Source organism: Neofelis nebulosa, chromosome X (assembly GCF_028018385.1).
Source record: "Neofelis nebulosa isolate mNeoNeb1 chromosome X, mNeoNeb1.pri, whole genome shotgun sequence".
NCBI lineage: Eukaryota > Metazoa > Chordata > Mammalia > Carnivora > Felidae > Neofelis > Neofelis nebulosa.
Window position 1 is genome coordinate 56,768,566 of NC_080800.1, and position 12,759 is coordinate 56,781,324.

The following is a 12,759-nucleotide window of genomic DNA, read 5'->3' on the forward strand; positions in this document are numbered from 1 at the left end:
GAACTTTCATTCATTGATGATAGAAATAAAAAAATGTAGTCACTTTGAAAGACAATATGGAAGTTTCTATAAAAAACTGTAAGAAACTAAATATACTTTTACCATACAATCCAGTAATTGTGCTTTTTGGTGTTTACCAATATTATTTGCAAAGTTATGTACACAAAAACCTGCATTCAAATATTTACATAAGCTTTATTAATAATTCACAAAGTTGAGAGAAAGCCAAGATATCCTTCAATAGGTGAAAAGATAAACTGTGGTAAATACACACAATGGAGTATTATTCAGCACTAAAAATAAGCAAGTTATAAAGTCATGAATAGACACAGAAGAACCTTAAATGAATATTGCTAAAATAAATAAGCCAAAATGAAACTGCTACATGCTGTATAATTCCAACAATAAAACATTCTGGAATAGGCAAAATATGGAAACCATAAGAAGATCAACAGTTGCTAGCAGTTTGGGGGGTGTGGCTGGATAGAGGGATGAATGGGTGGTGCCCACACATATTTTGGGCAGTGACATATTTTCTGCATGATAGTGTAATGGTGGATTTATGTCATTATACATTTGTCAAAACCCCCAGAATGTATAATGCATTGGCTCATCATTCATGCAAATGTTAACAGTAGGGGGAACTGTATGCTGGAAATTAGGGATATATGAGAACTCCGTACTTATAATTCATCTTTTCTGTAAACCTATAACTGCTCTAAAAATAAAGTCTCTTAATATTAAAAAAGTGACCCAAGGTCCCCCAGATTATTTTTTTAATGTTTATTTATTTTTTAAATATGAAATTTATTGTCAAATTGGTTTCCATACAACTTCAGATTATTTTTAATTGAAGAAGTTCAAAGGCTGTATCCTTGCTCTTTAGTAAAGTCACCAGGGACCTCTACATACAGCAACAAAACTACTAGGACATTCCAGAAGCTTTCATTGTAAAAGTCTCCAAAAGAACAAAGTTTGGACTGTGCCAAGGGTCCCAACCCCCTAGAGAATTGGTAATTCACTAGGAGGACTCAAAAGACTCCAGCATATAGTCATACTCATGGCTAAGATTTATTTTAGTGGAAGGATATGAAGCAAAATCAGCATAGGGAAAAATACATGGGATGACGTATAGAAGAAACTAGGTGAAAGCTTCCAAGAGTGTTCCTTTAGTACAGTCACAAAAGACACAGTTAATTCCTTCAGCAACAAGTTAACAACACATGTGCAATATGGTCTACCAGGTAAGCTCTTTAGACTCATTGCCCTAGGTTTTTATTAGTGCCTGTACACAGGTACTGGCTGCTGAGCATATACCAAGACTCCAGACTCTCAGAAGAAAATAAGACATTCAACATAAACCACATTGTTTGTACAGGCAGTCTAGGCACAGTGAGTCATTCTTACCATTTAGGAAAAATTTTATATCTGTGTAAGAAACTGCCCACTAGCCTAGTTCCCAGATACCAGCCAAGAGTTAATCTTATAGTCAGATTTTCCTAATCAAAGTAGACTCAGGCCTTTTATGTTAACTCTCTTCTAGCTAGGAACCCAAAACAGAATAGATGGAAAAGGAAGAAAACAAAGGTATGCAGAAGAAAAATGACAGAAGACCCCAGACTAGTACTTCATTCCAGTTTATGGAAGAAAAGTAGTCCTTCACTTTTTCAATACTAACTCTATCCACCACTGAGGATAGATTTATCACCTTGAAGCACCTTACATGATGTAATGGACACTCACCAAATCACATATCAGCTTTGCCACAATCTATGTAACCTTGGACAAGATGATTTCTAAGAAATTTCACAGCTCATGTCTATGACCTTATTCAATTGAATATCTCTTTTTATACTTGAATCTATCTTTTACTTGATCTATTATCCAACACACAGAACCATTCTTCCATTAAAAGCAGTTTTAATCAGTTAATTCCTTTCCTCCCTTCTCCAGGGCCACCCTTGTGACTTAGACCTTTTCCTCTAGATCATTGTAATACTTTCCTAAACTGATTTTTGTTTTGTTTGTTTGTTTGTTTCCAGACTCTCCCAGGTCTAATTCATCTTATAACCTCATACAGTTTAAGATTTCTAAATCAGAATTCCACTCATATTGCTTATACAACCAAAAGGTCTTGTTAATCTTCCCAGAGCCAATAGAATTCAATACAAACTCCTGAGCCTATCACTCCATAATATAGCCTGAACTTTCCTGATCATATTTTGTCTTTCACTACTCTCCAATAGTAATGAAAATTCTGGTCATACTATTTCCCAAACGTACTCCATGTTTTCCATTCTTGGGGCCATTGCCCTCCATGTGAAAGGTCCATTTCTCCATTTCTATCTGTCAAAGACTTCACTTTTTGTTGAATGACCACCTCAAATTGAATGGGCCCCATTATTTTACAAAGGCAAATCTCCACATCCAAATGTAAGTTTTTTATTCTCCAAACACCTCGCCACACCTATAAGGATACCACATACAGATACATGTTACAATATGTAAAAAATGCTACTTGTTTAAGTGTCATGTGTGAATACATGTGTGGAATTTTAGCATTCCAATTATAAGCTATAGAAGGACAGGAAGTATGTCTCATTGTCTCTCTAGTACTGTTGAACCCAGCTTAATGCCTGGCATGTCGTATGCATTCATGGAATAGTGATTTATTTGAACTAAATTCCCTGAAAGCCCATACAAAAAAAAGTTAATGTTGGAATATCTTGGGGGGGAAAAAGGAGAAGATCTGCTCCTGATATACCAAATACAGTACTAGTCTAACTTTATCCTCATGTGGATTTTGGAATCAAAAACAGAACTGAAAGGGACTCTGGAAATCATTGCATATCACTCCTCCTTTGAAAGAAAAAAAATATGTTATCCAAAGTCACATCATGAAAGACAAGAAATAACAAGTGTTGGCGATGATGTGAAGAAAAAGAAACCCTCATGTATTATTGGTGGGATGCAAAATGGTGCAGCCACTGTGGAAAACAGCATGAAGTTTCCTAAAAAAATTAAAAATAGAATTACCACATGACCCTGTAATTCTACTACTGGGTATTTAGGCAAAGAAAATGATAACAGTAATTCAAAAAGATACATGCACCCCTATCATAGTTGCAGTATTATTTTCAATAGCTAAGATAAGGAAGAAACCTAAGTATTCATTGATAGATGAATGGATAAGGAAGACGTGGATTTTGGTATAATATGTAGCCATGAAAAAGGATTATATCTTGCCCTTTGTGACAATATGGATAGCTCTGGAGGGTATTGTGCTAAGTGAAATAAGTCAAACTGAGAGAAATTAATACCATATAATTTTAGTCATATGTGTAATCTAAGAAACAAAACATGAGTAAACAAAAAGAATAAGACCTATAAATAAAGAGAACAAACTGATGGTTTTCAAAGTAAAGGAGGGTGAGAAGGATGGACAAATTGGGTGAAGGGGAGTTGAAGAGATAGAATTCTACTTATGGAATGAATAAGTCACAGGAATAAAAGGCAGAGCATAAGGAATATAGTCAGTGATACTATAACAGTGTTGTATGGTAAAATTTTATTTTCTCAAACTTACATGTTATTGTTTACTTAAAAATTATTTATATATTAAATTATTTATTCTAAAGTCCAAAAAACAAATGAACAACAACAACAAAAAAGTCACATAGTTAGTGAGTGGAGGAGCTAGTTTGGGAACTCAAGGCTCCTCATTCCCAGGCAAATGGTTTTAACTGTAAGACTACTATTATAGTGGTTCCCTGCTGAGGCAGGGTATTAAGGAAAAGCTTGTAATAGGAAGATACCAATGTTACCAAGGCATATCTGGCAGCAGAAGGCAGGAACAGGCTTTTTGAACATACCTCTTGTAACTGAGATTCTTTCTTTTTGGAAGACAGATGTAAGTGCCGATCCAGCAAAGAATAAAATCTTTCACCATCCTTTTCAAATTTCTTTTTCCGTTCCTAGATGTGGGAGAGAAAGCACAGATTAAGATGTCTATAGTTTTTAATTCACTCTGCTCAGAACTGAGAATGAAGGATGCAGTGTCACATTCTCCATATTTCTAGTCTCTGGAAAGAACAAATAAATAGAAAATTTACTTTTGCATTGGTCTCAGCAGTTTCGATTACCTCAAATATAACCCTAAACCATTCCACCTAAACACAGGGCAGTTCCTATTGGTACAGTTGATGGCCCTGGGAGCTGCTGCTCAGAAAATGGCACTTAAAATGGCTCTGTACAGTTGTTACTTTTTCTTCCTTCTAATATCTTTCTTTTTTTTATGTGCATTAACTACTCATTCATTTTTTAAAAATAGAAATAAGGGGGGCGCCTGGGTGGCACAGTCGGTTAAGCGTCCGACTTCAGCCAGGTCACGATCTCGCGGTCCGTGAGTTCGAGCCCCGCGTCAGGCTCTGGGCTGATGGCTCAGAGCCTGGAGCCTGTTTCTGATTCTGTGTCTCCCTCTCTCTCTCTGCCCCTCCCCCGTTCATGCTCTGTCTCTCTCTGTCCCAAAAATAAATAAAAAACGTTGAAAAAAAAATTTAAAAAAAAAAATAAATAAATAAAAATAGAAATAAGGAACAATGGTGAACTAAATATATGCCCTTAAAAGTCATATACAATGCACTTAGACAGATTAATAAGCAAAACATTTCCAAGGCAATAGGAACCTTGGACTGCTTCTATAAGTTATGAATTCTTTGGTATTGTTTAAGTATTTTACTACTGCATGTTAAAAGATTATGTTTAAAATGAGGAAACAATCCTGGAAAGTGTGGCTTGGAAAGCAAGAGTCAAAAACTTTACAGGAGGATGCGCCTGGGTGGCTCAGTAAGTTAAGTGCCCAACTCTTGATTTCGACTCAGGTCGTGATCTCATGGTGTCATGAGGTCAAGCCCTGTGACAGACTCTTCAGTGCTGGACATGGAGCCTGATTAAGATTCTCTCTCCCTCTCTCTCTGCCCCTCCTCTGCTTGCATTCTAGTCCTCTTTATCTCTCTCTCTCAAAAGTATGAAATTTAATTAAGCTCTCTGCCTCAATACAACTTAATTAAGCTCTCTGCCTCAGCACAACTGGAAGTCACACAGCCCCAAAGGAGCACTAACAATGTCCATTTGTCACATACTAATACTGACACTCTGCAATCCTCTGAACATCATGTTGGGAAATTCATGGAAACAGCTTGTACTGTGTCATGGTAAATCCAAATTCACTGAGCATCTACAGGGTGCCAGTTACTAGAAGAGGCACAGCAAGGGACACACAGGAAAAATAGAAAAAAAAACCTCATCCATGATTGATTTCTAGAGGCAATCTGTTCCTGGGCAAGAAGCTTAGACCGTTTGTCACCTCTGACCTGTAAGAAACATGCTTTTTTCCAAAGGTAAAGAAGCAGAGAGGAAGCTAACATTAACTGAGGCTTACAACAGTCCAGGAAGTATGCTATATACTTATAATCCATTATTTCATTTAGTCTTCACAACCCTGAGTAGTAGATATTGTAAAGGAACTTAAGGATCAAAAAGAAGAATTAACTTATCCAAAGTCATATAATATACAGATCTACTTGATTTATTACATACAGTCTAATAAGGCCCAGATGATCATGAGAGGAATTGCACTCAGGAGGCCTGTAAATAACCAGGAAACCTTGTGAATAAAACTCAAGTAGGTCTACAGCCCTAGTCCAAACTCAGATGCCAAAACACAATAGAAATATTCACACAAAACATATAGGTAGGACAAACTGTACCTCCAGCTGGTAAGTCTATTTAAAGTAGCAATTGTTTGAAGAGAGCATTAGATCCAGAAAAAGTCAGTGACTTCTCCAGGAAAAGATAAAGTTCTGTTGGTCATTTACCCCTCCAATTCCATTTTTGAAATAAAAACTATGAAATATAATTCATATATCATAAAATTTACCCTTTTAAAGTAGACAATTCAGTGGTTTTTAATATATTTACAAAGCTGTATATCCATCATTGCTGTTTAATTCCAGATTATTTCCGTCACCTAAGAGAAATCCTATACCTGTTAGCAGTCATTTCCCCCTTCTCCCAAATCTGCCCCCGGAGAAGCCACAATTTTTTTTGTCTCTATGAATTTGCATATTCTATAGATTTCATATAACTGGAAGCATGCAATATGTGACCATTTGTGACTGTCTTCTTACACTTAGCATAATGTTTTCAAGGTTTATCCATGTTGTAACATGCATCAGTACTTCATTCTTTTCGTGGCTGTATAATGTTTGACTGTATGGATACACCACATTTTCTCTATAAATTCATCAGTTGATGGACATTTGAGTTACTTCCATTTCCTTGGCTGTTATGAATAGTGCTGCTGTGAACATTTATGTACAAAATTTTCTGCAGTCATGTTTTCAACTCTTTTGGGAATACGCACACACACACACACACACACACACACACACACACACACATATATATGCAGTGGACTTGCTGAGTCATATGGCAACTCTATGTTTAACTTGCTCAGAAACTGCCAAACTGTTTTCCAAAGCAGTTGTATTATTTTACATTGCCAACAGCAATGAGTGAGAGTTACAATTTCTACACATCCTCACCAACACTTACTTATCTTTTTGATCACAAACAACCTTGTGGGTGTTAATTTGCATTCACTGTGGTTTGACTTGCACCTCTCAAATGATTAATGATGTTTTTTCATGTATCTGTTGGCCCTTTGTGTATATATGTATATATATTTTTGAGTTAAAAAATTTATTGTATAATTCTGAATACTAGCTATGCTGTATTTTCTCCCATTCCTTGGATTGTTTTGGCACTGTGTTGATAGTGTCCTTTGAAGCATGAACATTTTTAATTTTGTGAAGTCTAATCAGTCTATTTCCTTTGATTTCTTGTGTTTTTGCTGTCATATCTCAGAAACTGTTGCCTGATATAAGGTCATGAAGATTTATACCTATGTTTTCTTCCAAGAGCTTTATATTTTTTGGTTTTTATTTTTGAATATGGTGTAATATAGGGCTCCAACTTCATTCTTCTTCATATGGATGTCCAGTAGTCCAAGAACCATTTGTTCTTTCCCTATTGAATTGTTTTGGCATTCTCACAAAATATCGATTAGCTATAAATGTATAAATTTATTTCTGGACTCTCAATTCTATTATATTAATCTATATGCCTGTCTTCTTCATGTCAGCACCACACTCTCTTGATTATTATAGCTTTGAAGTAAATTATGAAATTAAATATTATGAGTCTTTTTTTCAATATTTCTTTTTCTATCTTGGTCTTCTATGTGGACTTTAGGATCACCTCATCAATCTGTTGAAAATGGCCAGCTGAAATTTTGGTACAGATGGCACTAAATCTGTAGATCAATTCTGTGACTATTATCATCAATAATATGAAGTCTTATAATTCATGTACATAAGATGTGTTTCCATTTATCCTTCTATTTATTTAGATCTTCTTTAACTTATTCCATTAATGTTTTGTACTTTTCAATGTACAAGTGTTGGACTTGTTTTTTTTTTTCTAATTTACACCTAAGGAGTTCCTGGATGGCTCAGTCAGACGAGCAAGTGACTCTTGATCTCAGGGTCATGAGTTCAGGCCCCATGTTGGGGGTAGAGATTACTTAAATAAATAAAATGCTTTTAAAATTTAAACCTAAGTGCTTTAATGCTTTGATACTATTATAAATGGGAATTTCTTAATTTAATCTTGGGACACCTGAGTGGCTGAGTCAGCATCTGACTCTTGATTTTGGCTCAGGTCACGACCTCATGGTTCATGAGATCGAGCCCCATGTCACGTTCTGTGCTAAAAATGTGGAGCCTGATTGGGATTCTACCTCTCCCTCTCTCTCTCTCTGCCCCTCTTTTCCTCTCTCTCTCTCTCCTTCTCTCTCTCTCTCTCAAAATAAATAATTAAATATTAAAAAAAAGAAATACAATTTATCAACAGCCATTATACCTTGGCTCAAGTCCAAGCCAATGCCTACCATACGTTATTCCATAGATAACATGAACTAAGTAATTCATGAGCATAGGTAGGATCCAACCCTTGAATACGCATTAACTAGATACGGGTTAGCTGTTTTCAGCATAGCCAGAAAGCAGTATAATGTGCTCCCTATAATCTCCTCAACCAGAAAATAGCTATTTGATTTCCCACATATTAGCCTTCCTCTCACCTCTCTTGACTTGTGGAGTCTTGAGTAATCTTCTTTGCCATCCTTAGCTTTGCTGGACAAAGCTGAAAGCCAAACCCACAACTTATGATCCCAACATGATAAGCTGAACCCACACAGAATCAGACACTGAATAGAGAAAATAGACCCAGGAAACTTTCCTGCAGCATTACACTCATAATGCCCAAGTGATCACTTAAAAAGCATTCATGTGTAAGACTTTTAAAACTTCATTTATTCACATGATCATTTAGTTCCATGCAGTAAATTAAGAAATGCAGCTATCCCCAGTCACCTTTCTTCTATTTCCCCTTCTCCAGAAATAAACTTTTTCATATCTAAGCCAATTATTCTAGTATTTGCTTTAACATTTCTAATATCTCAAAATAAAGGTTTACATTGCTATTACTAATTCTTAAGTTTTGTGCATTATCTATTAACTTCCAAAAAAAGATGAGGATTTAGCCCTTTCCTCTCCCTGTCTCATTATCACCACCATCTCTTTTGTCCCCCAACCCAAACCCATGTCCTGATACTCCTATTAAACTTATATTGCAATTTTGCTTTGATTCATATTCAATAATTAAATTATTATGACCATCTAAATATTACTTATAGATTAAACATGTAATACAATATTGTTAATGTTATTTTCCTGTACAACTAGATAACTATCAAATCATCTTAAATACCTTAGAAATTGATATAAAGATGGGCAGAACAAACTCCACAATTAAAAACAGAGAAGAGGCCACATGAAAGAAGGTAGAAAGAATGGAGATGTGGTTTGGACAGAAACAGATCATAGCTGCTGCAGTCCAAGAGAAGGGTGAGAGACAGACTAGCAAACAAGGAAGTTCACAGGAAAAATGTATCCTTATAGCAATAGGCTTAGAAAACAAGAGGGGCCAAATTTCTTGCATTCTTACAACCAGCGAACCTTGAAGCCTGGAGCTTTAAAAGTCGGCAGGCTTGTCTGGGATAGAGCCCGGAAGGCATTGTTCTGCTCATGGAGAGAAGACAAGAAAACAACGTAGGGATAAACAGCATGAAAACAGCAATATGAAGACTTTGGGGCACACAGTGGGGGAGGTTATTTGTTCATCTTGGAGCACACCACAGAGAGACAGCATTCCAAGAGAGAACCGTCTGGGAACAAAGGAACTGGCCAGTACCATTTCCATGCCTTGCACCTCAGCATAGGCACAGGGCCATATGCAGGAACCAGTGCAGCACCAATACTCCCTACCTCACATGCTTACACCAAGCTCCCAAACTCTGGTGGAACCACTGTTCCCAGTGATGCTTACCTCAGTCCCAATGTTTTGGGGACCTGCCCCCTGGAGGGTGGCCCAAATTCCTGCTCAAACCATGTCTTCCAACACGGGAGTTTAGCAGAGCTTCAGTTCCATGAGTGGGGGTGACAGGTCTCATTTCACAATCAGAGCAGAGCACACCTAGTTAAAATGTACTACATTCAGGCCAGGGACTACATACTGCATGCATCAGGCAAAGAAAGTCCCTGCATACAACTGGCCTGAAGAATAAAGCAGACAGAACAAAACAGTAGAACACACGGAGAAAATATTAAAGACACTCCTGGAAATGCCAGGCCCTAGGGAACAGGGGACACTACACAGTAGGGCACTACAGGACTTCTTCATAAGGCCACTAACCTCAAGAATAAAGATGTAGCTCACTTTCCTAACACAAAGAAACAGGCACAGAGACATAGAAAAAAGAGAAGACAGAGAAATTTATCCCAAATGAAAGAGGAAAAGGCCATGACTAGAAATGTAAAAGAAAAAAAAAGAAATGTAAAAAAATAAAGTTATAAATAACATATATATTATAGATAATTTAAAGTAAAGATCATAAGAATAATCACTGTACTTAAGGAAAGAGTGGAAAACATGACTGATACTCTTAAAACATGGATAAGAAATAACATAGCAGAGATAAAAGGCTTGCTAAACAAAATGAGAAACATGATTGATAGAATGAAAACCAGGCTGAAAGAAGCAGAGCAATGACATAATGACCTAGAAGACAGAATAATGGAAGGCAATTAAGCCTAACAAAAGAGAGAAAACAGAATTATGCAAAATGAGAAGAGACTTAAGGAACTCAGTGACTCCAGTAAATGTAAAAACATTTATGTTACTGGGGTACCAGAAGAAAATGAGATACAAAAGGGGGCAGAATATTTATTTGAAGAAATAATAGCTGAAAACCTTCCTAATCTGGGGAAAGAAACAGACATCCAGATTTAGGAGGCACAGAGAACTGCCATCAAAATCAACAAAAGCAGATCCACATCAAGAAATATTCTAATTAAATTATAATAGTGATAAAGAACAAATTTTTGAAAGCAGCAAGACGAAAGAAGACAGTAACTTACAAGGAAAACCCCATAAGGCTATCATCAGCTTATTTTTCAGCAGAAACTTTCTAAGTCAGAAGGGAATGGCATGATATATTCAAAGTGCTAAATGGGAAAAATCTGCAGCCAAGAATACTCTGTCCAGTAAAGCTATCATCCAGAAGATAAGGAAACATAAAGTCTCCCAAACAAACAAAAACTAAGGAGTTCATGGTCACTACACCAATTCTGCAAGAAATATTAAAGGTAACTCCTTGAATGGAAGGGAGGCCAAAACTGATAGTATAAAGATAGGAAACACAAAAGCAGTAAAAATGACTTTCTATTTTTAAAAAGTTCAAGGAAATCATAAAACAAAAGGATGTAATATGGCAACATATACCTAAAATGTGGGGAGGGGAGGAGTAAAGAATAAGTTTAAACTTAACTGACCATCAACATAATATAATTGCTATATGAAGAAGAGCTTATAAACAAACCTAATGGTAACCATATATCAAAATCAACTGATACATATGCAAAGAATAAGGAGAAATAAATCTAAATATAAAACTAAGGAAAATCAGCAAATCATAAATGAAAGATAATAAAGGATTAGAGGAAAGCTTTAGAAACAAGCACAAAATAATAAAATGACAATAAATGCACATCGATCAATAATTACTTTGAATGTAAATGGACTTAAATGCTTGAACAAAAGACACAGGTGACAGCATGGATTAAAAAAAGAGAGACCCATCCATATGCTGCCCTCAAGAGACTCACTTTAGACCTAAAGATGCCATCAGAGTGAAAGTGAGGGGATGGAGAAACATCCATCATGCAAATGGAAGTCAAAAGAAAGCCAGGGTGGCAAGAATTGTAACAGACAAAATAGACTCTAAAACAAAGACTATAAAGGAGGAGTTAAGATAGTTGAGAAGTAGGGGGATCCTGGGCTTTGCTCATCCCTCAAACACAGCTGTATTGAGGTCAGATCACTTGGAACACCCAGGATATCTATCTGCGGAGTGGCAGAAGGATCTCCACAGTTGGAGGGAGACAGTGTGGCAGGTGCAAGGTGCATGAAGTGAATTAGGGGAGAAAAAAAATGGCAGTGCCATGGAGGGGAGGCAATGCTTTCTCTGGAGAGACAAAAGGGACAGAAAGAGAGAGGGGTTGATAAAGTGGGGCATCAAGTTCACACAAGAAGAAAACCTCTTGAGACCAGGGACAGGGGCATGAGAAGTATTGAGTGTTGTGGCTTTTCTTTGTTTGTATGTTTGTTTGTTTGAAAACAGCATTTGGAGCTCAAATTCTGAGGCTATGGAAGTATGCAACTTTCTCTAAAGTGGAACTGTAGCACAAGCTGGGGAGGAGGGAGATGACCCCACATTGCATAACAGGGTGTAGGGATCTCCATGGCACATAGAGAGAGAATATTCCCCTTCCTGGAGTGCTTTTCAAAGAGGGTATATTACCTCCCCAAGGACAAAACACCCTACAGGCAACAGAAAAAAGGCCTTTCATCAGTAGATGACATAGGTGCACCCAAAGGGAATATAACCTTTGCTGCTATCAGTGGCATTACGCTTTAGATTCCTTAAATTCCACAGACTGCACAGGTATGGGACTGTTTTTCAGGGCAAAAGATTACAGACACAACATGGAGAGGCTCTACTCCAGAGTAGGGGTGGGTGTGGATCCCAGTAGTGCCAGGTCCTTTAAAAGACTTTGGGTTTGGAATCCAAGCTGCATGCCAAAGAAAAAATGCAGGAGAGTTGTGGCACACAGAGAAGTGACTGCCCTCAATATTCTGTGAAGCTGTCTGAACAGAGGAGGGGGGTCAGTGAGTTCCCCCATCTGGGGAAGAGAGATTGGAGTGGTGCCATTTTCCATCCAACAACACTGTAGGACTTTGGAGAGCAACATAGCAGCCCCCCAGGGGAGGCTGGAGGCACTTACACCAAACCCCACCATCTGTGCCTGGCAACTATTTATTTAGTGGAGCAGGACTGATTTTCAGCCAATGCAGCAAACTCCTTCTTCAGAAGACCAGCACAGGGAGCACCAAGCACACACCAAATGTACTGAAAATCTAGTGTTTCAAAATGACACCTGCAGTTCTGGTGGAAATAATACTAGGCTTACTTTTTTTCTTTCTTTTTTTTAAAATTTTTTTCTTTCAGAATCAAGC

General features: G+C 37.2%; 1 protein-coding gene across 8 annotated transcripts in view; it reads right to left on the minus strand.

Moving 5' to 3' along the window:
• The window catches only part of OPHN1 (oligophrenin 1), a 541,657-nt gene that overhangs the window by 228,004 nt on the left and 300,894 nt on the right, over positions 1–12,759 (minus strand). For all 8 annotated transcript variants that reach the window (XR_009257107.1, XM_058713537.1, XM_058713536.1 and 5 more), the window contains one exon: positions 3,873–3,974. Coding sequence is in view for 7 of the 8 variants with exons in the window: in XM_058713537.1 (XP_058569520.1) it covers positions 3,873–3,974 (102 nt within the window). In the remaining variant the exon portion in view is untranslated. The remainder of the gene's footprint in view (positions 1–3,872; positions 3,975–12,759) is intronic.